The following is a 25,515-nucleotide window of genomic DNA, read 5'->3' on the forward strand; positions in this document are numbered from 1 at the left end:
ATTTTACGTATATTTTGAAATTATATTTATTTTGTAATATTGTAAGTACATTTTCAATAATATTGTAATACATATTAATATATTATTATGTTAATTAAATTCATATGTTATCGGAGCAAAAACAATAATTTAAAAACATTAATATACCTGTTTAATAATTATTCGTCCTAACCGTGTAGTTCAAATAATAGTTTACAAAAAAATAAGCTCTACGACGGTTCTAGAATAAATTAAATAGTTTTATTTTCCCGGCTTAATGATCTGGCCCAGAGCCTTGCAGATATCTGTGTTAAATTTGATTTTAACATTGTCGAAAAATGCGTTTGTCAAAGTTTTTTCAATGTCAGCCGACAACTTAGTACCATATTTAACATTCGGCTGGTTCACAACGACCTCAGCCTTGCATTCGGTGGGCTTAAGCATGTTGTACGATGTGTTGACATCGATTCTGCTGACGGTGAACGTTGCTTTGCCGATGGTAGGCTTACTCTCCTCGAGCTTAAAGTCGAATTTACCGTCTAGGTTATGGATCGTTGTACGTACATCAGCTGTAACCGTATTTGTGGCCATTTTCGTAGTGACCTTTTTCAATTTATGGTCCGCATTAGCGAAGCCACTAATGACCGCATTGCTGATGCTATACCCTACGTTACCGCTGGGAAGTTTTCCGTTTGTACCGGGAAAGTTACGATCGGTGTCGTTCTTGATTATGATATACGGTTTGATGACCTGACGGATGGCTACGGTGATATTGTTGTGAGTGTCTCTAACCACACGATCGGCTACTTGTTGAAAAACGATATCTTCAATGAAGTGCCTAAAATTATAAATTTAAAAATATGTATATAAATTATTAATCATTTTTTGTAATAAACGATTTAATAGATACTCATTTGAGCCGTAGACAACGTAGACACGACCGTGTCATGCCCACTGCGTTAACATTAAAAGTTCAAAAACACTATATTATATTTATACGGCGTTTAATATAACACAGAGAAAGTACCAAACTGCATAAAAGATTTATTGTAGATTTTAAATGATAGACAAATATGTTTGTAGGCGTATAACCAGGCTGAATAATGTATTACCACAATACCACATACCACATGGGGAGAAGATTAATTTGTATAATATTATTGGTAATTACTAGGTTTAATAGAGAAAATATTCTTTTATTTTTTAGAAATGAAATATGAGTGGAATTTAATATTTATACCTAGGTACTATGTTAAATACATAGGTATCAGTCACAACATACTTATGTTTTGTCGTTTTACCTACGTCGTTAGTACCTACATAATCATTGAGATTAACCGTAGCTATTCTTTAAATTACATAGGTATTATTGATTGTATATTTCATATATTTAAAAATAATATTAATTAATCAATAATAAAATCTTCGGGCAAGTCACGGCGTCCGGAGAGAAGTACCGCCATCCCTCACCCGGGCATGGCAGATCCCTACGGATGCCCACTAAAAAATCTGCCAAACCAAAAACACACGTATTTAATGACCTACAAATTCTTCCCCTACAAACAAAAAACAAACAGCTAATGGCCATAGTTGCCGGGCTTCATGATCAAAAAAAAAAAAATCCAATTATTGTAGTGAATATAAAAAATATATAAAAACAATTTGTATTATATTGTAGCCTGTAGGTATCATTTTCATAAAATTGAATTTAAATGTTGTGTATTTTTTTGTGCGTACCACTACTCTAACCTACTACCTAGTATGAATCAAATTTATAGCTGATATCGATTCTATTATTAGACCGATTACTAATATTAAAAATTGCAAATTTCTTCGAAATCCAAACTAGAATTATGTTAATTATGTTAATTCATAAAACTCTATAGTCTATTCAGAATAAGAGCACACTAGATTTACGTAGCAAAACTAGTTTTGACCGTGGCTGCCTGGTGTGCTCTTATTCTGAATAGACTATTGGCATCTGAACGGTGGGCGTGGTCTATCTCAAACGAGGTAACCGTCGCGCGGCGGCAACGCGTCTACCGTGATATAATGGAAAAGTTTTGAAAATTGTTAAATATATTCATTTTTCAATCATAATGGGTTGATATTTTAATTGTATACAATATACATATAATTTTGCAAGCGTTATCACCTAAATTGGAGTTTTAAATATATTTTATGCGATACGCAGATCATAAATCATATTAAAATATAGGTAGTGTGCTAGTCTGTGATAGTATTATATTAATATATTATAGTCTATAATATATATAATATAATATATACAATCTGAAATCAAGATAATTTATAAGATTGTGCACCATAATAATAAAATTACTCTACAAATTCGATATTTGTAGACTGTCGTCGATGATAATCGAATTGTACTCGATTGAGTTGTTACAAACAAATCCGCCAGAGCGCGTACCATAGCTGAGCGAATGCCAATGGTATAATATACATTTTTTTTAAATGTATTTAATTAAAAATATTTTAAATTTTAAACCGATCAACTAATTCAATAAAATTTCAAAATAAATATGTTTTTTTTTAATATAGAATTAAAATAAATTATTAAATTTAACTTATAGAAAATAGTGTATTTTTTATTTTTTATTAACTCACTTGACATTAGAAGAATCACTAGTCTTTAATACTTCTGGTAAACCACCTGTGAATGATACCTTAACACTTTTGTATGAAATGCTAGATTTTGGTACGGACGATGGGTACGATTCGGTGTTTTCTGAAAGCGTAGTGCTAGCAAGATATTTAACATCTTGTAATTGGATATGGTACTTTCCTTGATCAAAATATGAAGAATTCATGAAAGTATACCTTCCTCTGACACTCATGTCTTTCCATCCTAGTTCAGTAACGACCTATACAAAACAATAATATATTGGAATAATCATAATTTATGATATATATTTTATTTTGCCCACTAGGTAATATTGACAAATGAAAACAAATGTTAATTGTTAATATTTATGTTTGTAACGTGTAAGCACTGAGCACTACCTAGGTATTAATAATGTAGGAATTAATAGGTATTTTATATTTACTATTTACTATTTAGTTAAATTAATAGTGATGATTTTTTTATGGTGATACCATTCTGCAAGACTGGGCATTAATAAGTTAAAAAGTTAATTTTATTTTAACTTTTTAACTTAACTAGTTACTTTTGGCTTTTCATTAACTTAACTGTTAACTAATTACTAAATTTCTTTCTTAATTAACGTGAAATTAACGAGTTACTTTTTCATTTTAAGAAGTAAGTTAAGTTAGTTTATTTTGTTTTTAATTTTATAATATTTCACTATTTCAGTCTATTTCGTTTTCATGTCAAAAAAAATGTATCGTAAATTGTTTAAAGTTAAAAATGTATATCATTCGAATCTAACTTTTATGGAAATACTGTATGATGTATAAACACTATATCCTGTAATTTAGTTTTAAGTTGGAAAAAATGTAAGTACGCTAGCGTTGTTTAAACAAATTAACTTTTTTTAACTTAATAAAAAGTTAACAAAAAGTGTGTATTAACTTTAAACTTAACTGAGTTAACCTATAGTTAAATTAACTTTTAACTTTTTGTTATTGGTGCATATTAACTTAACTTAACTGAGTTAAAAAAAATCATTAACTTGCCCAGCCTTGCCATTCTGTATAGTCAATTGAAAAATAATTGTTGTCAATGTAATGCATAACAATGAAGTGAAATTAAACGAGGCAATTCCTAATATTTCTACTTCAATTTCGAAAGCGAGATTACAATTGTCAATTTCACATATTATTATAATAATATTTGTAGTTTGAACTTCAAATATTTATACCTTTCGTGAAATAGTTAGTTGGAATGTAGTAAAAATATGCTTTTCAATCAATTATTAAGCTATAGAATCGTGGAGATTATTATTTTATTAGTTAAGCCGGATTCACAGCTACGCCGTGTGTCGTGTATTCGTGTCGATCAAATGGTATTGTGATTGGACATTACTTTTTTATTATCATGTAATAACCAAGTTGCAACCGAGTAAACCAAGAATTGATTACAGCTCAACTATACCAACATATTGGTTACCTTTAACCATAGTTACCACGCCCTCACGACACACGACGTAACTGTAAATCCGGCTTTAGAGAAAAATCTTAATAAAATATCGTAAAAACCCAACTATAGAACACGGACAATGTTCTTACCTAAAAGTTAAAACTGATAGCACACTATTGAAACTAGCGAACGAAAATTTGGTATGTTGACATGTTGTACCTACGTGTGCAATACGGAGACAACACATGCGGTACACGTCCACTCGAGGACGGCACATCAACATTTGTTATCTCCGTCTCAAATGTGTAACATACTAACATATTATAGAAAATGTAAGTTCAGTTTTAGACTTAAGTTTCGTTAGTTTTAATATTAGAGACATAAAGCTAACATTGTAACGACATTGCAGACTATGTAATGAGTTTACTGTATTGTTGGACAATTTTTTTCGATGTTTTAATTTTAAAGCAAGATATTATAATCATATAAATAATAGGTAAATTTACTCATACAACTAAATATTAAAAATAACGAAAATAAACATGAACTGAAGAACATAAAGTCGCTATATATTACTATGATTGACACAATAATGTAAGTACCTACCTAATGCAGAAAACAAATTCAGGTATAAAACCCTTTTAATAGCATCAGTGCATTACTATTGAGTATTGACACTATTCCATATTACAAATTATAATGATTTATTATTTATCTAATAACTAGTATATCATTTAATTTATACGATCAGTGACGTATTTATGGGGGGGGATATGGGGGATAGATCCCCTCCCTTGACCTTTTTTTTTAGTTTAGGTATAAAGTTTAAGCTGCAGTACTGTTGCTATTTATATTTTATAATTTTGTTATCCTGTGGGCTGCGAGTGATATTACCCAACAATAACAACAAAATTAAAATAGGACTATATTCGAGAGAAGTCGGGTAAAACCCGCTAGTACCTAACCTATTATACTGTTATATACGTAGAACACGAAACTAATTGCGACAGCGGACAGAAAACGATAAGGAATTCGTAAATTTTAAAATAAATATTAAAAAAGGTGGATAAGTGGATGTTGCTCTGCTGTACAGTAGGTTACAAGTGGGTCACTGTAATGGATGGTGTTAAATTTGAATTCAATGATATAATATCATTGTATAAGAAAAACGATTCTGAGCGAAAACGGTCAGTCAGCCTATGATTTTACCAAGTATATTTGATGATATTATTGTGAACAAAGTAATTTATATATAACCTATTTACGTGGAGCCTTGTTTTAAATTTTCAATCCTTAGCCATAAAAAAAATAAATAATATAAATAAATTTAAATTTAAATAAATTTTTAACTACAAAATAATTAATAAATTATAAATTTGATAAATGTTGTCAAAATTTGAACTTTAAATGCTTATAAAAAGAAATTGTGCCTATGTATTTTTAGCCTTATATTAAATTTTCACGCTTTTTTACCCAACAAATAAAAATTTATTGATAATTATAGAAAAAAAAACTAAAAAAATTGAAAACTGACAATGTCCGTAAACAGCTCAAAAAGAGTCAAAATATTTTCAACATTTTATGGTGTATAGAAAATGCTAATATAAATATTCATGCTTTCTTGTCACAGAGAGGTCGAAATTACAACAGATGAAGTAATTGATGAGTTGTGCTTAAAAAACAGAAAACTAGAGTTTATTTTATAAATTAATAAAACAGAGTAAAATTAAAATCAATATTATTGTTTTTATTGTTAGCCTTACATGGAGTAACTAACAAAAGGTTGCATCAACACTAAAAAATTTTGATATCCCCCTCCTCAAGAAAATCCTATATACGCCCCTGTATACGATGATGAACTGATAATATACTATCTAGAATCTAGATATTAGAAAATATTGTTTTTAAGAGCAAAGTTTAGCGAGATTTCATTATTCTTATCTCCGTTAGAGTAATAGGAATATAGGATCTACTTAAACATTTTAAGAATTACAGACTATTTACAAATTTTATATTTCTACGTAGGTAGCCAGGTAGGTATTCAATTTAAATTTTGCTGACTGATAAATTTAAAAGCCAATAATATGAATTACCTGATTTGAGACCCATTTAATGATAATAGTGTTTTTATTATGTGCAATAAACCCTCTAATGGCATTATTGTAAAATATGAGATCAGACTGTGGATTAGAAGTCCTCGCATTCGTAATCGGCATTTCGTCTTTAAAGAATCCGTACGGTGATTCTGGATCCAACATGTGCCCTGTGTATTCAGAAATCACTTTGAGCTGGTTTTCAAGTGCTTGAAAAACAGCTTTTTGAATCTCGTCGTCGCTTTTGTCACGCATCTTTTTTGGTAGCACTTCCGGTAACGTGTCATCATCGGACGACCAATTATTCGGTGATAAATTATCTGAAAACGTTTGTAAATATTAATATACAATTTACATGCCTAAACAATTTGTGAGTCCAATTGTTTTTAAACCAGATAAATGTACCTGCAAGTGCAAACGAAATGCTAATAATCAACGCAAATACTGTATAATATGCCCTCTGCATGTTGACGAATTTCAGTTCTATAATTAAAAATAAAAATAATTTCTATTACAATGTGTGTAAAAACGTAATCAATGTACATTTAGCATTTTACACTTTATTTCGGATTATACCTAGCTATATAATATAATATTATTGGGAAATTCTGATGAGTTGATGACGTTTATACTTTATTATTTTAATAATTATAGTGACTACTAATGAGTAATGAGTAATGACTATAGTCATATAGGTATTGGGCGCGGCCTGTTTCGCCCAAAATCAACCTTTCCCGTTTCGACCAGATATCCGTTTCGACAAAAGCCATTTTAGTCATTTTCAAATTAAGTTAGCAATGATTTTTAAATAATATAATATGTATTAATAATATATACATGATAAGTAATTATTAATATAATTATTATCAACTATATTATTTATTAATGACACGGTGCTATATTATGTATAATATTATACCTACTAATTAGGAAAAATGTGTTTATATATTATGTAGGTACCTGTTTAATATTTTCATCAACGATAAATCCATAGGTCAACTTTTGATTTGCTACAAATAAATTTGCAATACCTAACATGAAACAACTTTTTAATCTATTAATAATAACTTATATTAAGAGGGCATCGCCGATTTTAAAATGCTCATTGCTCATAACTTGATTTAAAATTAAAATATCAAAAATATCTTACGTGAGTATAGTAACAGATTCTTCTGAACGTTAAAATTATAGCTACCTATGTTATGCGTTTGTATAAGATACAACACGTCATAATATGTAAATATGTTTACAAAGTCATCATAAGAATTATGTCATAATGATAATTGATAAACAGCTTTTTATCAGATGACAGGACAACATTAATATAATATGTATACTTCTTTAAAGATACAAAATATTATTACAAAATGTTGTATATTCAGTTTTTTTTTTTTAATTGATCTTTAAGCCCGGCGATCATGGTCATTAGCTGATTGTGGGTTTTTTTTATGATTGTGGGTAGTGGGGTTTGTAACAGTAGGGTTTTTACACTATAATAAATGGAAATATACAGTTTTAATTTTGTATTCGAAAACAGGAAATTTTTCTAAGTATTTTGATACATAAAAATCAAATTTAGGACGATTAGTTTATGAGTCATGTAAATTTTTGATGAGCCGAGTACATAGTGGACCAACATTTTGCAGTGTTAACGCGTTCTGAACTCCACTGCATCATCTTAAATTTAAATGTTTATAACTCATAAACTGCTCATCCTAAATTAAATTTTTATGTATCAAAATACTTAGACAAATATTCTGCTTTAGAAATAAAATTATAACTGTTGCCAATCAAAAACGTTTCTACTTAAAAAAATTTAAGGAATAAAAATGTTGTTTTTAACAACTAGAAACCAATTCAATTTTTTTTTTTTTGAAAACATTTATACTTTTTTAAATAACGAGTATTCTATAATACAAAAATCACCCGATAAATTATATATAAATTAATGTTTCTTGCTTTGACTTCTATGGACTCAGAAACTAACGGACCGTTTTCAATAAAAAAAAACGTATTAATAGATTCCTAGAGATTCTGCGGGTGTTTATACCTAAATTTCAACCCTTATATATTGCTATAGGATGGCTCACTCACGAATTTAATTTAGGTTCACGCAAATCGAATATTTTTTTGTTTTTTAATGGTTATAAAATATTAGACTAAGAGCGAAGCCTCTCCACTGGGAGAGATAACCCAAACATATTATTATGTTTTGTATATCTACCAAAAATATTAATTTATATAATTATTAATTTAATATTCATCATTTTTCTATAACTCTCTATATTGACTAATTTATTAAAACTGTGCTATTGATTGTAAATTGCGTGTATTGGTGCGTTTTAACTTCATCTTCAAAATCGTAGATTTGTTAATTTTATAAAAATGATAACAATTGTTTAACTCGATAGGAAATCTTAAAATAATTTACTGAATTTGTTGATTATTCATTATTAAATGTAAAACATTCCACCGAACTTTCCAGACTTTCAAAAAACAAAATCGCCCATACTAAACAAAATTAAAAATTCCAATAGTACGTTTTGGATTGTCCCCGCTCAATTATGTATATAAAATATATCAATTATATATTTTATAAAGCTGTTAAATAAACATTCATAAATTCCTTCAACACTAATTAAAAATATTGTGATAAAAATCAAATAGATTTCCCCTCGTTGGGAAATAATTATGAGTCACAGATAATGTAATAAACTATCATACGCGTTACGCAATCTATACAGTAAAAAAAAAATTATTAAAAAAAATGTGCAGGGCAAAGTAAATGTTCATGGTCCATTCGATTAAAATAAGAAGCACTCTCACCAATACCAAACAGAGTGTGTGATAATAAACACAATATTTTGGAGCGCGTTTACAATATTAAAACAGTTGTTATGGACGGATTTTGACCAATGGACAATACTAGTTATGTATGGCTTGGATAATATTAATTTTTATCAAAGCCACATAAATAGTACCTAATTTATCACATCTTTAGGTTCAATATCCAAATTTTGTTTTTGTTATTTTCATGTACTGTAATTAATAAAGTACCGTAAATCGTAACGATGCATGTACAATATAATATAATATTATACAATACAATATAATTATATAATATAGTTTATATTTAAGTACTAAATTAATGAAATTATCAATTAATATAATGGTCTAATTGACCTGATGATTAATTAATGATAACTTTCCTTTTCCACTTATGACGATAAATCAGACGTACCCGTAGTCGTATTTAAATAATTATACCTATACGTATGTATGTCTATTTGGATGTTAAAAAAAGATAAATTAAACAACATTAAATTATTCAAAATACCTAACACATGATACAATATCTAATATATTAAATTCTAAATAGGGTTTTTGAGATTTACGGTGGAAATTTTTGTTTATAAATGGTTGCTATTGGTTATAAGAGAAATAATTAGTAGAAATTAGTATTTATAATTTTGTTGCCGTTGGTTAATCGGGCAGATCAGATGCAAGCATGTATTAAATCAAATTTTTGCACATTGCCTACTTGATATGCGGTTGCAAATTGTCTGCAATCCGAAGTAGTCGGATAATTGCATACCAGGGAGGCTGAGTTGCACCCAGAGGAGTTCAACAATAAACAATCACAATTGTAATTTTTTTACTGGCAATGAAGTGTGCGGGATCAGCTAGTAATATTATATAATTTAGACACTTATTGACTATTGTGCATTAAAAAATTAAACACCAAGTACATATAGTGTAGGTAAGTCCTAATATAGGTAACTTGCCTAATATAGGTGCCTAATGTTATTAATATATGGAATTTAAATGTATGTTTTAATATTAATAAATAAGCTAAATAAATATTAGACAGCTTGTTTATTAGTTTATTAATAAATAATAAGGTACCTAATAAGTGGACTATATAAAGTATAAGTTTTAAGTTAAAACCACATTTATATATACTATATAGGTACCTACTTACATATTATGCCATTATGTATAAATAGTACCTATACTTAAATACTAAATACTAAAAGCCAATAGGTTAGTTAATAGCCAACCAACTTAAGCTTATATGCAGACTGAACTTAATTCAAAATTAGATTGATATAGAAAATGTAGTATACCTACTGTATAAAGAAATGTTAAGTTCAAAATTTGGAATCAAAATTTCAATTCAATATAATAAAATTTCAAATATTAAATAAAAAACCAGTCAATTTTATAAATGCAATACCTACATTCAATGTATTTTACATATTTTCTAGTATAATGAGGCAATACATTTTGATATTTTGTTTCATAGATTTTTAAATTTACTTTTATATAATATATATTACTGGTAAATTATTTTCATTCACATAATTCATTATCAATACCTAAACTATATGTGTATAGGTAGGTATTTTGAGCATTAATAAGTAACTATTTAGATATTAGCACTGATCAGTTAGCAAATCAAACACATTTAAAACCAATGTATTTTAAAACACAGTATTTTAATTTTTAGTAAACTATATTTTCGTTCTTTATAACAATTAAAATGTTTAATATTATTAATAGACAATATTAATATGGTCAATATTGGTCATTAGTTATTATTAGTTATTACTTATTAGCTTTTACTTAATTAATTTATTACAATTTACAATTACTATACTTTGGATTTGTTTTTATTTGAAAGGAGAAGGAGGAAATATAAAAATAATTTTTACCCATACCTGTTGGACATTTGTGTTTAAAAATATAGTGGGGAGCCGGCGACACCATTCTAGTATAATATTCTACCTCTCAAATAATATTTATCTATTAACAAATATTAAATCTTTAGTAATCCTTGAAGTTTTGTCGAGTTGTAAAATTAGTGAAAATATATTAAATTAGTACCTACTATCCATATTTTATAATGAGCATAACTATTGAAGTGTAGGTATCTAGTCGATACTATATATTGATATAATATAAATATTTTATTGTGTAATTACCTACATAACACGCGCACACTGAAAAATAATATTCAAGCTCAAACACAATGCTTAGAAAAAATATGTGTCGTAACATACAATAAATATGAGTTAAAACAGTATGGATCCTAAAACGATATTATTGTTGCTCCACTACAAAATTTCAGGGAGAACTCTCTCGCTTTTCTGCACATAGATTACGTCTATGGTTATTACTTATTATAGTTACCATGTATCTACCAGCATGTAAATAGGAATAAATAATATAAAATTTGTTTAATTCTATTAATCTATTTATCGAAGAGGTTAGGTCATCAACAACTTCAATAGAAGTTTTTAAAATTGCAATTATCTCTAATCGTATTATAGGTAGTTAAATTAAACTGTGTTTCAATTTGTAAATACTTACCTTTATGATCGTATCCAAATCACTTTAGACAATTTGTTTTAACCACTGAAATCTAGACAATACAATAAAATATATAATTAATATTAATGTTCTATACATAATAAAAATATAGTCAATACCTAAGGTAGTTACTTATATGTGATCTGTAGACGTATAGTGTTAGCAGTATAATGTACTAATATCGTATGGACACTGGGTCATTTAAATGTACACATTGAAGTAATGCAATGCTATCTATAGGTAGGTAGGTAGGTAGGTGGTGGAGATTACAGAAACAAATCTAATCGTAATTTTCGTTATTGGGTAGGTACAGGTCACCTGTTCTTATAATGTGAATTCTGAATGGAAATGATGGTTTTTATGTTAATCATAGTGTGTTAAAAATCTAATCTATATAATATAATATAACTTATATAAGGCATAACTGCATAAGCATACTATACTATACAGACATAATGCAAAATATATAGCTATGTATGTAGGTACATAATATACTAGCTGATTCTGCACGGAATTTCCCACGGATACACTCTTCATAAACTTCGTGAAGTCTAAACTGCACACATTTTAATACACTTATTTGGGTTGTTTTGACCAAATATAAAATACATGTCTAAAATTTTAGCCAATTATAATAATTATTTTATTTTCTCTAAGCGACTCGGTATACATGCCAAAAATAATTTTTATTAATACTACATGATATGCCATATTATGCATGCTATTAAATTACGTACAGTTAACAAAATTCCAGAGGGGCTGGGGGAGGGTGATTGCCCTATTAGCCACCCACCCATGCCGTCGCCCTTTTGGGAGTATATTATGTACATAAACTGGTCTCGTTGGGAGATGGTATTTTGTGCCAATTTTAGTACCTATACTTGTAATTTGCACTAGTTATATGTATAGGTAAATTTAAGTGCTTATGTAATAGTGTAATCTACCTACCCCAAAATATACAAATAACGACATGATGTAACTGGCGTCACATTTAATTATTTTAATTTTAATTTTGGTAATCTGAACCACACTTCACACTGGAGGTTTTCTCGCATAAGGTTAGGTTTTCTCGCATAAGTTACACATTCATACTTTTTAAAATGCGGTGGTGCTCTGTTTTAGAATGCAATAGCTTGAAAATCGACCATAAAGTTTCTTTTTTGAAGTTCCAATTTATAATACAATGCCTATATATTTCAATTATTTTGAATTTTATGTTATAACTATAACTCTATTTAAAAATATGACGGTCTTACTTCATTTTGTAAAAATAATAATCACTAGATATTTGAGTTACCTATATTATTTTATTATTTTAATAAATATTATCCGTTATGAGGACGTTTCACCCGCATTTGTTGTCTACGTCTTACACGCACATATTATACGGCACAGAAAAAACTGTTTTGCGCGGGAAAGAACCGAGAAGGCGTCAGTCATAACTAAGAAACGAAATGTTCTCGACATATAAAGGAGAATTTCGGCTGTGCAATATCGTTTTAATTTTTTTGATATCACTTATACGAAAAAAGTTCTTATTGTCTCAAAATCCATTATTATTTGTATTTTTTAAACTTTAATAACTTTTTTTAAAGTTCCGATAACGAAAAAATAAAAACAATATTGCACAGCCAAAGTTTTCCTTTTTATGTGGGGAAAATTTCGTTTCTTAGTTATGACTGTAACCTTTTCGGTTCTTTCCCGCGCAAAACAGTTTTTGCTATGCCTACGTGTGTAAGACGGAGACAACAAATGCGGATGAAACGTCCTCTTAAGGACGACAATGTTTGGATTGTTTTTTGAAATGTTTTTATTTGAATAAAACTTACTTTATGCTATTATGGCAAACTATAAGTACCCTAACCCATAATGTAAATTAAAAAAAAAATTCTGTATAATATGATAGGTACTTCAGTTATTGTTTGATAAACAGTCGGCGGAATCAACATAAATAAATAACCGGCAGAATCGATAGTCGGCGGAATCAACATTAACAAAAATTCGGCGGAATAGATGGGCGGCAAAATTTATATTAAAACGGCGGATTCCGAAAATTGTACTAAACCCAACTCCGGAAATTTCCTCGTAGATCGTATTTAGTGAATCTTTGACGACTATATATGACTACAACGGCAAATCTGAATACAAAAAAATCACTCACTTTTAAAATTAAGCCGTGTTCACTTTCACAGCTATACGTTATGTATAGTGAACTCGGCTTAATTTTAAAAATAATAATAGGCGCGTCCATTGAAATCGCGACTCTGCAGCGTACGACCGCGACCGTTTGAAATTTTGAAAAGTCCGCGGTATTTCGCGATCAGAGGCAGATATTATCACGAATCGCAAGAACGATAAAAAACGATTATCCCCGATAGTACTCGTCCGCGAAACGTCAAAAACGGCATAGTTCTATTTATATCACCATTCGCCAAGCAATAACAACACGCAACAACAATAGTAATAACAACAGACGCCACTCGAGCAGTTTGGCCGTTACCGGTAATAATAAAATCACAGTTACATCGACCTTGGAATTTGAATGTGCTGTCGTTGTCTAGATCGGATGAAAAATCGCGTCCCGGGCGGACAATAATAATATCTATTGACAAAATATGTCGGTTTCGCGGTATTCTATAGTAGTGTGTCGATCGTGAACCGTTTTGTAAATTTAACCGAATTCCCGCGCTCAACGCACACTCAAGCGCGACACCACCACGGCCGCGGCACCGCGACACATCCGCGTTCCAAGGCATCGGTGCGACGGCCGGGGTTGTGGCAGCTCTGTAAAAGTACGGCATGAAAATCTGTCGTATCACGGTAATTTCGCTCCATTACCGAATTCCCGACAGCGAAATAACCGTTGTCCGTTCGCACAATCGACACGATTGCACTTCGCACCGGTCGTCCGACGTCCATCAACGCCGTTCGGCATTCGCGATTCGCCAATCACCACACTCTAGCACGCACGCCGTCAAAGGTAGCTTTTGTTCGCAGTTGTCGTCGTCGTGAGCAGGTTCGTGTCAGTTTGGGCTTTCGCCACATTTATTCGGCCGTTAATATTTTCAGTTTTTCAGCCAGCCACGCCGTATGCAATTATTGCAGACCATCTCCCTGACTGACATCAGAGTCCCGCGTGTTCGTGGTGAACCGACTACGGTCGACGCCGATATCTGCCGCCACTTTAAAAGGTACTCGTGACCTATGTTGTATGTCGCTTTCGGCATAGGTACTGTGAGTTTTACGAGCTATTGACTTAATTTTTTTGTCTATGTCTAGTGCCTATTACAGTTCAGCGCGCACTCCACTCCGTTGGTCATCCCGATCACTACATCACCAGAGATCACCATGGCGCCAAAGAGGAAAGTTGTTCAGAAGCCGGCCAAACCGTCCGTTGACGATATGCCGCCAGTCATCATTGAGGATATGTCGCACATCACTATCAGGCGGCCCGTTACAAAAGGTAAAAGAGATCGGTGCAAGACGTGCAGGTATTACAATGCTATTGGAGCAACCCGTCGGTGTCTCGTTTTTATTTTGACGCTCTTGATGTCATTTCAACCACCTTGTGCTGAGATTGTTTGCTATTGTATCTTGTGACCAGTGGCATTGGATTCTATTTCGTGACGAGGAGAGCTTTATTTACACGTTGACTGCCATACAGCTGCTGGCGGCCACAAGAATATAGTTATGAATTAAGAATTTTAGGCCGCCGGCTGCCGAATTTTTCATATTATTTTAAATAGGAATAAATTTGTTGGCACTGTAGTGATGATTTTATATTTTATTCAATAACTATCATAGTCATACTATTTAAGAAAAAAAAACCTTTTATTTTATTAATTAGATAGCATGGTGACATCCCTTTTGTCATGCCATTTGGCAACCACAATACCATTTGAATTTTCTTTTCCTACTATTTGTCCTGGTTGTAGCTTAGCTTTTGTAACATCTGGATGTTTAACTCTATTGGATCTTAATGTACCAATCAAATGCATTTTTTTTCTATAAGTTTGTTGGCCAAATTAAGCGATGTATATAAATTATTTGTTATAATAAGTCTGCCGGAATTTTAATATATGGAACTCAAATCTACAACAATTGAAACTCAAGCCTCTTCCATCAGTTTGGCTTTTCTCAGCATTAACTTCAATATTATATGTATACCCGTTGATGCCACAAAGTTTAAATAATTCAACACCGTACTTATGTTCCTTACCAGAAATATATTGTTTGAATTTTAATCGCCCATGACCATTTCATAGTTTAACCATAGTTTTTTCCACAGCCATCAGTTCTTCTGGGTCCGTTATATTTTGAAAGTTTTAATCCATTTTCATAATCAGATTTCAAGTTTTAAAAATTCTATCAGCTTCAGGAGCTTGCTCGTTATCAGAAAAATGCTAAAATCAGATAATCAACTTGAATCGATTTCTTGACATGATATTTTTTGCTACGCAATTATATATAACATCTCCAAATTCCAATAATCTTTCAAACTAGGTATTTGGACCAGCTTTGTCCACATAAGTAAACCTAAGAACTGTTTGATTTCAACATCATTGGTAGGCATCCTCTTAAAAAATCTACTAGATTTAGTCAATCAATGTTTGGACAACACCTGATCAGCATTCCTATTCGTTTCTACAACCATTTAATTAATTATTTTGTCAGTTATAAACAAGTTAAAATACATCCAAATTGTTGCATCGTGCGGAATTTCAATTTTTAGACTGATTTTCTTCGAACAAAAAATGTTTTTGGTTTTGGTTTGTTATGTCATTCCATGTTTCTTTTGTTTCACTATTTGAAATACCATAGTTTCTAAATATTTAATGTATAAAAAAGTTTTTGGAAAATTAAATTTTAAAAATAAAACCATGCTACAATAAGGTCGCATTTAAATTAATTTTTATATCTAGCTTTATTAATTCTTTGTTTGGTTCAAATTACAATTTCTTTTTTAGAAAAAGAACCATTTTAATTTTTACATTTTATTATCAATCTACTATACCTATGTATTATAAAATATAATAGTTGATATATAATATAATAATTGTATTTACCATTGGAACTTAGACTACTGCCTGACAAGTTTGGAGGCATGTATATATCGTCCTCATCAAATTCATTGAATTAACTTAAATTGTGACCAGACTCTTCCAATAATCCCCTAACAACACTTACATCACATATCTTGAACCTTTTTGAAAGTGAATTATTTTTTAAACGTTAAAATGCATAAATTGCTACAAGAAATAAGTTAGCACACCGGCGGCTGTATGGTGACTAACACTGAATCGTATTATATAAGCACCGTGTGACCGCCGACGGCCGTATAATTATTATTACAAATTAATAATTAATGAATAAAAATAAATATTTTTGGCATTAAATTCGTATTTTTAGACCTAATTCAAGAGAAAACAGTTTGAGGGGTTTTGGAATTCCACACAGAATAGCCCGATGGTTTCATTATAATAAACAACAGTACAGCCGCCGGCAGCTATATGGCGGTCAACGTGTTAAAATTGTTATATAAAATACCTGTCTAAGAAAAACCAAAAGACTTAAATCCAAAAAATCTTTTTTGTTTACCACATAGTGTTATTCCATGCTTAGATGTCATGAAATTCTGAATGATTATGGAAGTCATAGACATCCCAGCTATAGCTACATTTAATTAAATACAAACTTCTTGTTTGAAAACATCAAATTATAATACTATTTAATATTTCTAATCCACTAATATGACGTTATATAGGCATTATTGCATAATATCAAAGTTTTATACTAATATTTTGATGTATTCAATTTTAATTTTGGTACCTAATCAATTTTGATGTAATTTACCTATGCGTTCTAACAATCTAATGTGGACATAATATAAGTTATATATTCTTGTAAATAACTACTATTTAGGTAAAGTATTTTTGTAACATATTAAATGTTATGAATAACTAATTCCCAAGTACATCCCAGTACCTACCTATTAGACATAAATAAATGTTACAAGTTAAACCAGGGATGGCAAATAGGATTTGGTCAACATGTCAATTTATGAAACAATTAAAAAAAAAATTTCAGCCGTGCCACTAATTAATTTTGTTGACAGAATTTTTACAAAATATAAATGAAAAATGAATGATAATAGTATTAAAAAAATCAACTTTTATTGATTGTTAGAAACATTTTACTTTATATTGCTTGAAAGATTTTTTATGTCTAGTTAATATGCTGTTGCTTGCATACAGACACACGAAAGTCTTTCGGGTGCCATCGAAAAGTTCTCCCGTGACAAGCATGACATGCAAGCCACTTATATGCCATCCCTGAGTTACACCATAATATGCTATTCTATTAGACAGTTAGTCTACTGATACACTAGTCTATTGGACTACAGATACACCCTACTAGTTTTATTTATAGGTTACCAAAGTAGCTTATTGTATTCTCTTAGCTTATATTTAGAACAATAACCTACAGGTAAACACAATTTTATATTTTATCCATTGATATTTATTACACATTAAGTCATGGGTAGTTCAAAAATTGTTCACAACTAATAATGAATTATTTTAGAGTGGAAACGATGTGGAACGATGAATGTATTGATTTTACAATGATGTCTGTTTTTTTTTTTGTGTGTGTCATCACCTTTTAGAACAGTAAAAGTGCTTGGATTTTCTTCAATAGTAACTTTTCTGATAGGAAAGTAAATCTAGTTAGTACTTTGGGGGACCAAAAGTAAAAATTTCCCAGTAGTTTTCAAAAGCGACATGAAAAACAAAAGAAAAATTAAGGAACAACGAGAATTTTTACGCAAAATCTGTTTTTGAGAAAATCGATTTTGGTTTTTGGTGTAACTCTAAAACAAATGACCGTAGGGACATGAAATTTTGACTGAATGTTTATAATTGCATTTTCTATACACCATAACATTTTCCAAATATTTTGACATATTTTGAGCTGTTTACGGACATTGTCAATTTCTATTTTTTTTAGTTTTTTTTTTTCTATAAATATCAATAAAATTTTATCTGTTGAGTAAAAAAGCTTGAAAATTGAATAGAAGGCTCTTAGGTTATTGTTTCAAAGGCAGATGAAAAAAATTAAAAATCCTTAGTCCCAGTTTTTATTTATAAGCATTTAAAGTTCAAATCTTGACAAAATACTGAAAAATCACGAAAATTAGCAAATTATTTTGAGTTGAAAATTCATAAAAATTTTTCTTTTTAAATCTAAGATTTGAAAATGTAATACAAGATTGTCCATAAGTTTGTCTACCTTTATCAAAAAAAAAATGTCTACAAGAAAATCAAATTATATTTTTATGAGCGTTTGAAATTCATATTTTTACAACATTTGATATTCACTTGATATCTCATGTAACGATTTTCTTATTATGTTGTAATTAAAAAATGTATGACTGTAGATATTTGAAAATTTCACTCAATGTTTGTATTAGTATTTTCTATACACGATAAAATTTTGAAAACAATTTGACGCGTTTTGAGCTATTTACGTACATTGTCAGTTTTCAATTTTTTTAGTTTTTTTTTTTCTATAAATATCAATAAAATTTTATTTGTTGGGTAAAAATGCGTGAAAATGTAATATAAGGTTCGTGATATATCATTCTAATAGCAGTTGAAAAATATTAAAAATACTTAGGCACAATTTTTTTTTATATACACTTAAAGTTCAAATTTTGACAAAATGTATCAAATTTATAATTTAATAATTATTTTTTAGTTAAAAATTTATAAAATGTTCAACTTTTATAGCTAAGGATTGAAAATTGAAAACAAGGCTCTACGTAAATAGTTTATATATAAATTACTTTATTTACAATAAACCTGCTATCCCCTACTACATTATATACAGATTTAAGTTGTATGATAATTTAGAATTTTTGTTATAGAATGTCATAAATAATTTAACCTAAACAAAATACAATAATAATTAAATATACAGTCATCCCTCGATTCATCCACAAAAAATTTAATTTTTTTTTTAAAAAAATTATTAAATTTCTAGGGCTCAGATATTAGGTAAACGTCGTTCACCACACCACTGACCATACCTTTGTCGGTTTCTTTTTCTGGGTACAATTTATATTGTTTTATTTTAAGCTGGTGTAAGCTATTAAACTATGAAAATAAAATAAAAAACTAAACCTAAATAATTAATTTAATAACTTACCTTTACCTAATTAACATTAAAAAAAAAAATTATCTCAAATGTTCATTAGTCAATAGTTTTTAACCTATAACGGGTTAAAGATGAACTTTTGATGTCATAATAGGCAACGAGAAAATTCAATAAATCCTTGTACATTCAATCCAAGTTTCTTAAAAATAATGGCTTAAAATAAAATTAAAATAAAATATTTACTCACCTTTTGATTTTATTCAATAACTAAAACTGCTCTAAAGTTATTGGTGTTAAACATCAGACAAGATATAATGCACTATGAGAAAGTAATATACATTTAGCCCAAAGGTACTATTATAAATACCAGTTTCTTATAATATTTTTATTTTATATTTCATGTATTGGTATATTTTTGTGATGTAATTCTCATTACAAATTTAAATAAATATAGAGAAGGAGGGGAGAATTGTATAAGTCCTTGTTCTCTTTTTAAGATGATTGTTTGTACACATACCTTCATGTAAAAATGTTAACTTACACTTAACAAGTTTAAAATATAAAACTGTTCATAAGTAGCTAATCTAAAAGCTTAAACTTACCAACTTTTACCTTATTACAAGGTATTTGCCTATTTGCTTTAATTTAATGTAGGGTATACAGTAAACTCTCAACTATCCGTGGAATAAGGTGGCATGGTAACCACGGATAAACAAATTCCGTAGTTAATCTGCAAAATTGAAACAAAAATTATATGTACCTAATATTAAATAGTTTTTAAAGAAAATTAGATATTTTTATTTAAACATTAATTTAATATATATATTATATAACAAACATAATTTTTTCACAAATACATATTAATACTGGTTTAGTTGGTGCCCGCCACTTATATCTCGTATTTTCCATGTTTTAATAATTTGTTCAATAAGTAATAATGGCTATGAATTATTTTATTGAAAATTCACAGATTGTATTATATACTCTGTTCAAAATAAGGAATGCTAAAGGTGGCTGACTTGTGCACATGGCTGTGGAAATAATTCACAGTAACTATATAGAAAGGTGACTTGTTGTGGAGGATGACAAATGGGTGTTACTTGACTGCAGCTGACGAAGTTTGCCTTTCATGTTTTAAATAGAGTACCTATAGATATTATAAATAAAAAAGTTACAACTGTGTTATTCAGAAAAGAAAAATATAACTATTTATTATCTCATATTCTGTTATTGTATAATCATTAGTCATTATTATTTAATAGTTATTAAGTACTTATTGTATTTTTATTCATTCATAAAATTACTGCTGAATTGAATAATATTCGATATTACCTATATGTGTAAATAATCTAGACATAAATAAAATAACTTGTTTTGACTGACTGATTCGTCATCGCCTAGTGGGAATCGCTGAAACTATGTGTATGACATTTGGTCAGTAGTTTTGTTCTATGGTGTAGAGATCTATTTAGAAAAGATTTTTCCAAAATTTAAATTTTAAATAGGTCCTCAACAGGGATTTTGAGATTCACAGTGGAAATTGAAATTTTTTTTGTTTATACATGGATGCCATTGGTTACTTGGACAGATGAGGTAAAACAAACGTCATAACTATTAACTTTTTAGAACCCAGAAACAATTATTTTAGTATAAATCAAAGTGATCTAATAAATAATAGTTATAATATTAATAATGGTAATGTTATGATCTAAAGGCAATCTCTACCCTGTAATATAGAAAAACATGTTACAACATGTAACAATTTACAGATTGCTGAATTGTCATTTATATTGCACTCTGCGAATTTGTTGAGGTTAACAGAACACAGTAGCATAGAGTATAAGTTGAAACAATATTGAATTAATTTGATTTACTATAGGTATAATATCCTACCTTATAGATAAATCATAATAATTCATGACGAGTCAGTTATCTGTAAAACGCTATAAACAAAAAAAAACTGCGTATGGGTAAAGTTATTTAGCTAGTTAATTATATTCTAATAATGAATTTGCTTATTATAATTTAGTTGTTGAGAATTTAGTAAACAAAAAAATAATAATACATAAAATAAATAATTAAATAATTTTAATACATAAAATTAATTTAATTATTTTGTTGGATTTCATCATTGACTTAAGTACTTTTTTATTTATTATTATTATTATTTTAATTTTAAATGTTAACTATAAGTATAAATGTAGTATGATGATTAGATATAGTAGAATCAATTAAACCAGTTATTATATTGTACATAAACACTATTTTTAGACCACGGATAATCGAGAGCTTACTGTTGGTTTTGTGTGTAACTAGTAAAATCAGAATAAATTCGTCTTAAGATTTGTAAATAATAGTGAAAAGTGTTTACATCAACTACATCTACAAACTATAATTTATTAAAGTAGATGACAGTTGCTCGGGACTGATATGTAATACAGTTGTTTTACATTTCTCATGTCTTTTAAGTTAATTATTTTAGACTGAATTATTAATATACATTTTTTTTTGGGGGGAGGGGGAGGGGTTTCTTTTTAGGTATTTCTGTGTGTTCCTCTAATTTTTACTTACAATTATTACAGATAACATGGTTGAAGATAACGTGATTGAAGATAATGTGATTCAAATGGATGAAAAAGATGTTATAGTACCTGTTTCAGAAGATAATAAAAATATGAACGTTACTGTTGTTTTAGATGAAATCCCTGATTTTAAACCTAAAGTAACAGATTTAGAATCTGAATCAGATCTAGCTGTAGATGAAGCAGAATCAATCAAAAAACCTGTTCAAAAGAAGGTTACCAAAACAAAACTTAAGTCTAAAAAACAAACAGTTGAAGATACCAAAGTTGTAAGAACTAGGAAAAGGGCTGCTAGCGAAGATAGACAAGTGTTGAAAGTCGAAGAAAAAGTAGTTAGCAAAAGTCGAAAAAGACCGGTTGATAAAAATTTACCAGAGTCTCTAAAAGTTTCTCCTTTAAACGAATTACCAAAAAGAAATAGAAGAGCTGCTAGTGTGGATATACTGACGTCTGAAACCTCAAGTTTTCCTTCAGATAAAGTACCCAAAAAAAAAATCAATAGTAAATCATCTAAAGCTGCAATTGTTGTAATTGAAGATGATTCACTAAAAAAACAAAAAAAAGGAACAAAGAAAGAAGATCAACCTAAAATAATGGAAATAAAAGATGATGAAACAAAAATTGTTGAAAAGAATTCCAAGGGGAAAAAAAATACAAAAAAAGTATCAAACGAAGAAAAGGAAAATGTTGTAACAACAGAACAAAATGATGTTGAACCAGCCTTAAATAGCATTCAAGAAAAACCAAAATCTAAACGAGGCATTAAAAAGGTCAAAATAGACGTAAGAATAATTATTTTTATTAAAACAAATACTTTTGAGTATATATTTTATAGAGATTCACTCATATAGTGATCTACTGAAAAAAAATAGCTGTTCAGATTAGATATGCCTTACAATTAACTTATTATGACTGAATATGATCCCTATAGAATTTATGTTAATTTTTACATATCGAAGTGGTTATTTTAAATTTTTAGTTGTGTTACTCAGTTATTGCTTTTTTTTGGGAAGTTTTGCTTTGATAAGGGCTTGGATTTCATGACCAAAAAATTATGAATTGCCTTAAAAAAATGTTTAATAATTTTGATTTAAATTACATATAAATTTGGTTTTAATTACAATATACATTTTAAAGGATAGTTTTACAGATAGTACTGATCATTTGGACTTGATTATTTTTTTTTTTATAGGTTTAGATAATATATTTATTTACCTGTATATAGTTTAAGTTTGATAAATTTATATAAACATATTTAAATACGATTTTAAATTCAAAAGCTTTAAAACTCAAAAGTCCTAAAATACTTTAAAAATGAAAATTGCCTTAAATTTTAAAATTGTCAAAAAATGTGAATTATAAACTTCTTATTCTGATTCTAAAATTCATGAACAAAGTATGTTATAAAACAAGCATCACATAGCTAAATTCGGAAAATAATTCAAAGTGCATCGAAATCCCAGTCTTAGTAATAATCAATAATTTAGTATAACTTTTAACTTCCTGATACAATTCACCATACACTGCAACGGTTGAATTTTGTTACATTTCATTCATTTGTTGGTACTCATACAATATGCTATCTATAAATAAAAACTGTATTAATTTTTATAATACTGTATTTCTACTATGTAATTTTTTTTAAGCATCATCACTACTTGTTGAAAAATGAAATTATTATATGTCAGTGGCACCTCGTGTTATTCATATTAATAATTAAGAAATAACCACAGTTAAAACACATATAATCCACAACTCACAAACACAGGCTGACAGACTAATTTTGTTTTTGTTGTAAAAATCCTAATTTTAATTGCAAAATGTTATAATATATACAAGTATGAATAGATATCGGTAAACACCTATATTTTTTGTAGGTACCATACTAAACCATCAAGTGTGGTGGATGGCATATTGTACCCATTATCAGTCACCTATTCTTAAATTATTATAATATAATATATTATTATAACAATAAAAAAATTATATGGTTTCATTAACTTATATTTCTTATTTTAATATTTTTCATTGATTTGATTTTATAGGAACCTGTTGAAGATGAAGATGAAGAAAACCAGGAAGAAAAGGTGCCTAAACCTTCAAGTAGAAGCCGAGCAGCTTCAAAAGTTATGGTCAAACAAAATAGTGAAAAAGATTTAGAGAAAAAACCGAAAACTGTTCCTAAAACCAAAAAAAATATGAAGTCATCTGAAGTCTCTGAAGAGTCTAGTGAAATAAACGAGACTGATGATTCAAATAAATCTCCAGAAATAAAACCGAAACGTGAGCGCAAATTCAAACAAGTTGATCTTGATCAAAAAGATAACAACTTCAAAGAAACTAAAGCACCAAAACGCGGTGGTCGTAAGGCAAAAGTTGAAGACTTAGATGAAGAAGAAGTACAACAGAAGAGCCCGCCTGCAGAAGATGAAAAAAACCAAGAATCTGGAGATTTGGCCGATGATATTCCAGACACCCCAGTGTCTGAAAAAAAAGAAGTCAAACCAATAGCAGCAAAGCGTAAAACAAAAGCAAAGTCTAGAAAATAATTACTTATTACATAGAAACTATTTACAAACTGTTCATTACATATTAAAGGTTTTTATTTATTTTTTTTTTTTTTAAAGAATACATTTTTTAATATTATTTAATAACGAATGTTTACATTTGAGTATAAGATTTCATAACATGTTATTTACAAGTTAGTTTTATTTTAATATATTTTCTCATCATTTTGACCTTATTTCCCAACATCCATTAATTCGTTTGACATTTTCACCTTTGGAAGATAGTATTTCTTCAATATTTTTACATCCTGTATCTGGAAACCATCCCAAGTTATCAGCTATCAAATGGTTGTTACTGCACCCGTCGCATTCTACGATCACAATTCCTTTTTCGTATGAAAGTTTTGAAAACCTTCGGCTGTTCCTTGTGTTGCACACTGTACAAGTAAAATGTATCTGCATTTTACCGGTATGTTCATTTTCAGATTGTTTCTCACAGTTGTTTTGTACAGATGGCAATGAAGCATAACAACGAATTTGAACAGCTGTTGGTATTTTACGGATAGTAAACTTTATCGGAGAATGCAGTGCAGAATTTTTTATTGGATTCAAAACGCATTTATTCGTAATTAAAGAAGTTAATCGACAACAATTGGAACGAATCATGATTTTTGCGATTTAAGATATTTCACTAAAACTAAATTCGAATGATTCGACACTGAAGATCTTATCACATATTATTATATCAATTGCTGTTATCACACGTT

The 25,515-nt window shown here is 29.0% G+C and overlaps 3 protein-coding genes across 9 annotated transcripts; 1 reads left to right on the plus strand and 2 right to left on the minus strand.

Moving 5' to 3' along the window:
• Positions 1 to 20,011, minus strand: LOC132947376 (uncharacterized). 3 transcript variants are annotated; one of them, XM_061017650.1, is made up of 6 exons: positions 19,907 to 20,011; positions 11,506 to 11,557; positions 6,538 to 6,615; positions 6,133 to 6,452; positions 2,608 to 2,864; positions 1 to 817 (listed from the first exon to the last, which is right to left on the minus strand). In XM_061017650.1, exons 3-6 carry the CDS (start codon positions 6,596 to 6,598, stop codon positions 241 to 243), a joined length of 1,215 nt encoding a protein of 404 aa, XP_060873633.1. In that variant the 5' UTR covers positions 6,599 to 6,615; positions 11,506 to 11,557; positions 19,907 to 20,011; the 3' UTR covers positions 1 to 240. The 3 variants fall into 3 exon arrangements, with proteins under 3 accessions (XP_060873633.1, XP_060873631.1, XP_060873634.1); XM_061017648.1 differs by lacking the exon at positions 19,907 to 20,011 and adding an exon at positions 11,625 to 12,071; XM_061017651.1 differs by lacking the exon at positions 19,907 to 20,011 and adding an exon at positions 11,638 to 11,661.
• Positions 14,049 to 24,998, plus strand: LOC132947374 (ABC transporter F family member 4-like). Of its 4 annotated transcripts, none has more exons than XM_061017647.1 (5): positions 14,049 to 14,521; positions 14,583 to 14,696; positions 14,785 to 14,968; positions 22,242 to 23,011; positions 24,287 to 24,998. In XM_061017647.1, exons 3-5 carry the CDS (start codon positions 14,854 to 14,856, stop codon positions 24,788 to 24,790), a joined length of 1,389 nt encoding a protein of 462 aa, XP_060873630.1. In that variant the 5' UTR covers positions 14,049 to 14,521; positions 14,583 to 14,696; positions 14,785 to 14,853; the 3' UTR covers positions 24,791 to 24,998. The 4 variants fall into 4 exon arrangements, with proteins under 4 accessions (XP_060873630.1, XP_060873628.1, XP_060873627.1 ...); XM_061017645.1 differs by having other exon boundaries at positions 14,058 to 14,521; positions 14,575 to 14,696; positions 22,242 to 23,023; XM_061017644.1 differs by having other exon boundaries at positions 14,058 to 14,521; positions 22,242 to 23,023.
• LOC132947377 (DNL-type zinc finger protein-like) lies at positions 20,261 to 25,485 on the minus strand. 2 transcript variants are annotated; one of them, XM_061017653.1, is made up of 2 exons: positions 25,021 to 25,485; positions 20,261 to 20,389 (listed from the first exon to the last, which is right to left on the minus strand). In XM_061017653.1, the coding sequence occupies exons 1-2, from the start codon at positions 25,412 to 25,414 to the stop codon at positions 20,385 to 20,387; spliced, it is 399 nt and encodes a 132-aa protein (XP_060873636.1). In that variant the 5' UTR covers positions 25,415 to 25,485; the 3' UTR covers positions 20,261 to 20,384. The 2 variants fall into 2 exon arrangements, with proteins under 2 accessions (XP_060873636.1, XP_060873635.1); XM_061017652.1 differs by lacking the exon at positions 20,261 to 20,389 and adding an exon at positions 20,772 to 20,806.
• Between the last annotated feature and the right edge of the window lie 30 nt (positions 25,486 to 25,515).

Source organism: Metopolophium dirhodum, chromosome 6, assembly GCF_019925205.1.
Source record: "Metopolophium dirhodum isolate CAU chromosome 6, ASM1992520v1, whole genome shotgun sequence".
NCBI classification, from domain to species: domain Eukaryota; kingdom Metazoa; phylum Arthropoda; class Insecta; order Hemiptera; family Aphididae; genus Metopolophium; species Metopolophium dirhodum.

Coding starts and splice junctions, on each gene's coding strand:
- LOC132947376 (XM_061017650.1), bottom strand. CDS start 6,598: ATGCAGAGGGCATATTATACAGTATTTGCGTTGATTATTAGCATTTCG. Junction 6,453..6,537: donor CATTTCGTTTGCACTTGCAG/GTACATTTATCT, acceptor AAACGTTTTCAG/ATAATTTATCACCGAATAAT. Junction 818..2,607: donor AGTGATTCTTCTAATGTCAA/GTGAGTTAATAA, acceptor TTATAATTTTAG/GCACTTCATTGAAGATATCG.
- LOC132947377 (XM_061017652.1), bottom strand. CDS start 25,414: ATGATTCGTTCCAATTGTTGTCGATTAACTTCTTTAATTACGAATAAA. Junction 20,807..25,020: donor AGAAATACTATCTTCCAAAG/GTGAAAATGTCA, acceptor TAATATCTATAG/GTACTCTATTTAAAACATGA.
- LOC132947374 (XM_061017645.1), top strand. CDS start 14,854: ATGGCGCCAAAGAGGAAAGTTGTTCAGAAGCCGGCCAAACCGTCCGTT. Junction 14,969..22,241: donor CAGGCGGCCCGTTACAAAAG/GTAAAAGAGATC, acceptor CAATTATTACAG/ATAACATGGTTGAAGATAAC. Junction 23,024..24,286: donor TTAAAAAGGTCAAAATAGAC/GTAAGAATAATT, acceptor TTGATTTTATAG/GAACCTGTTGAAGATGAAGA.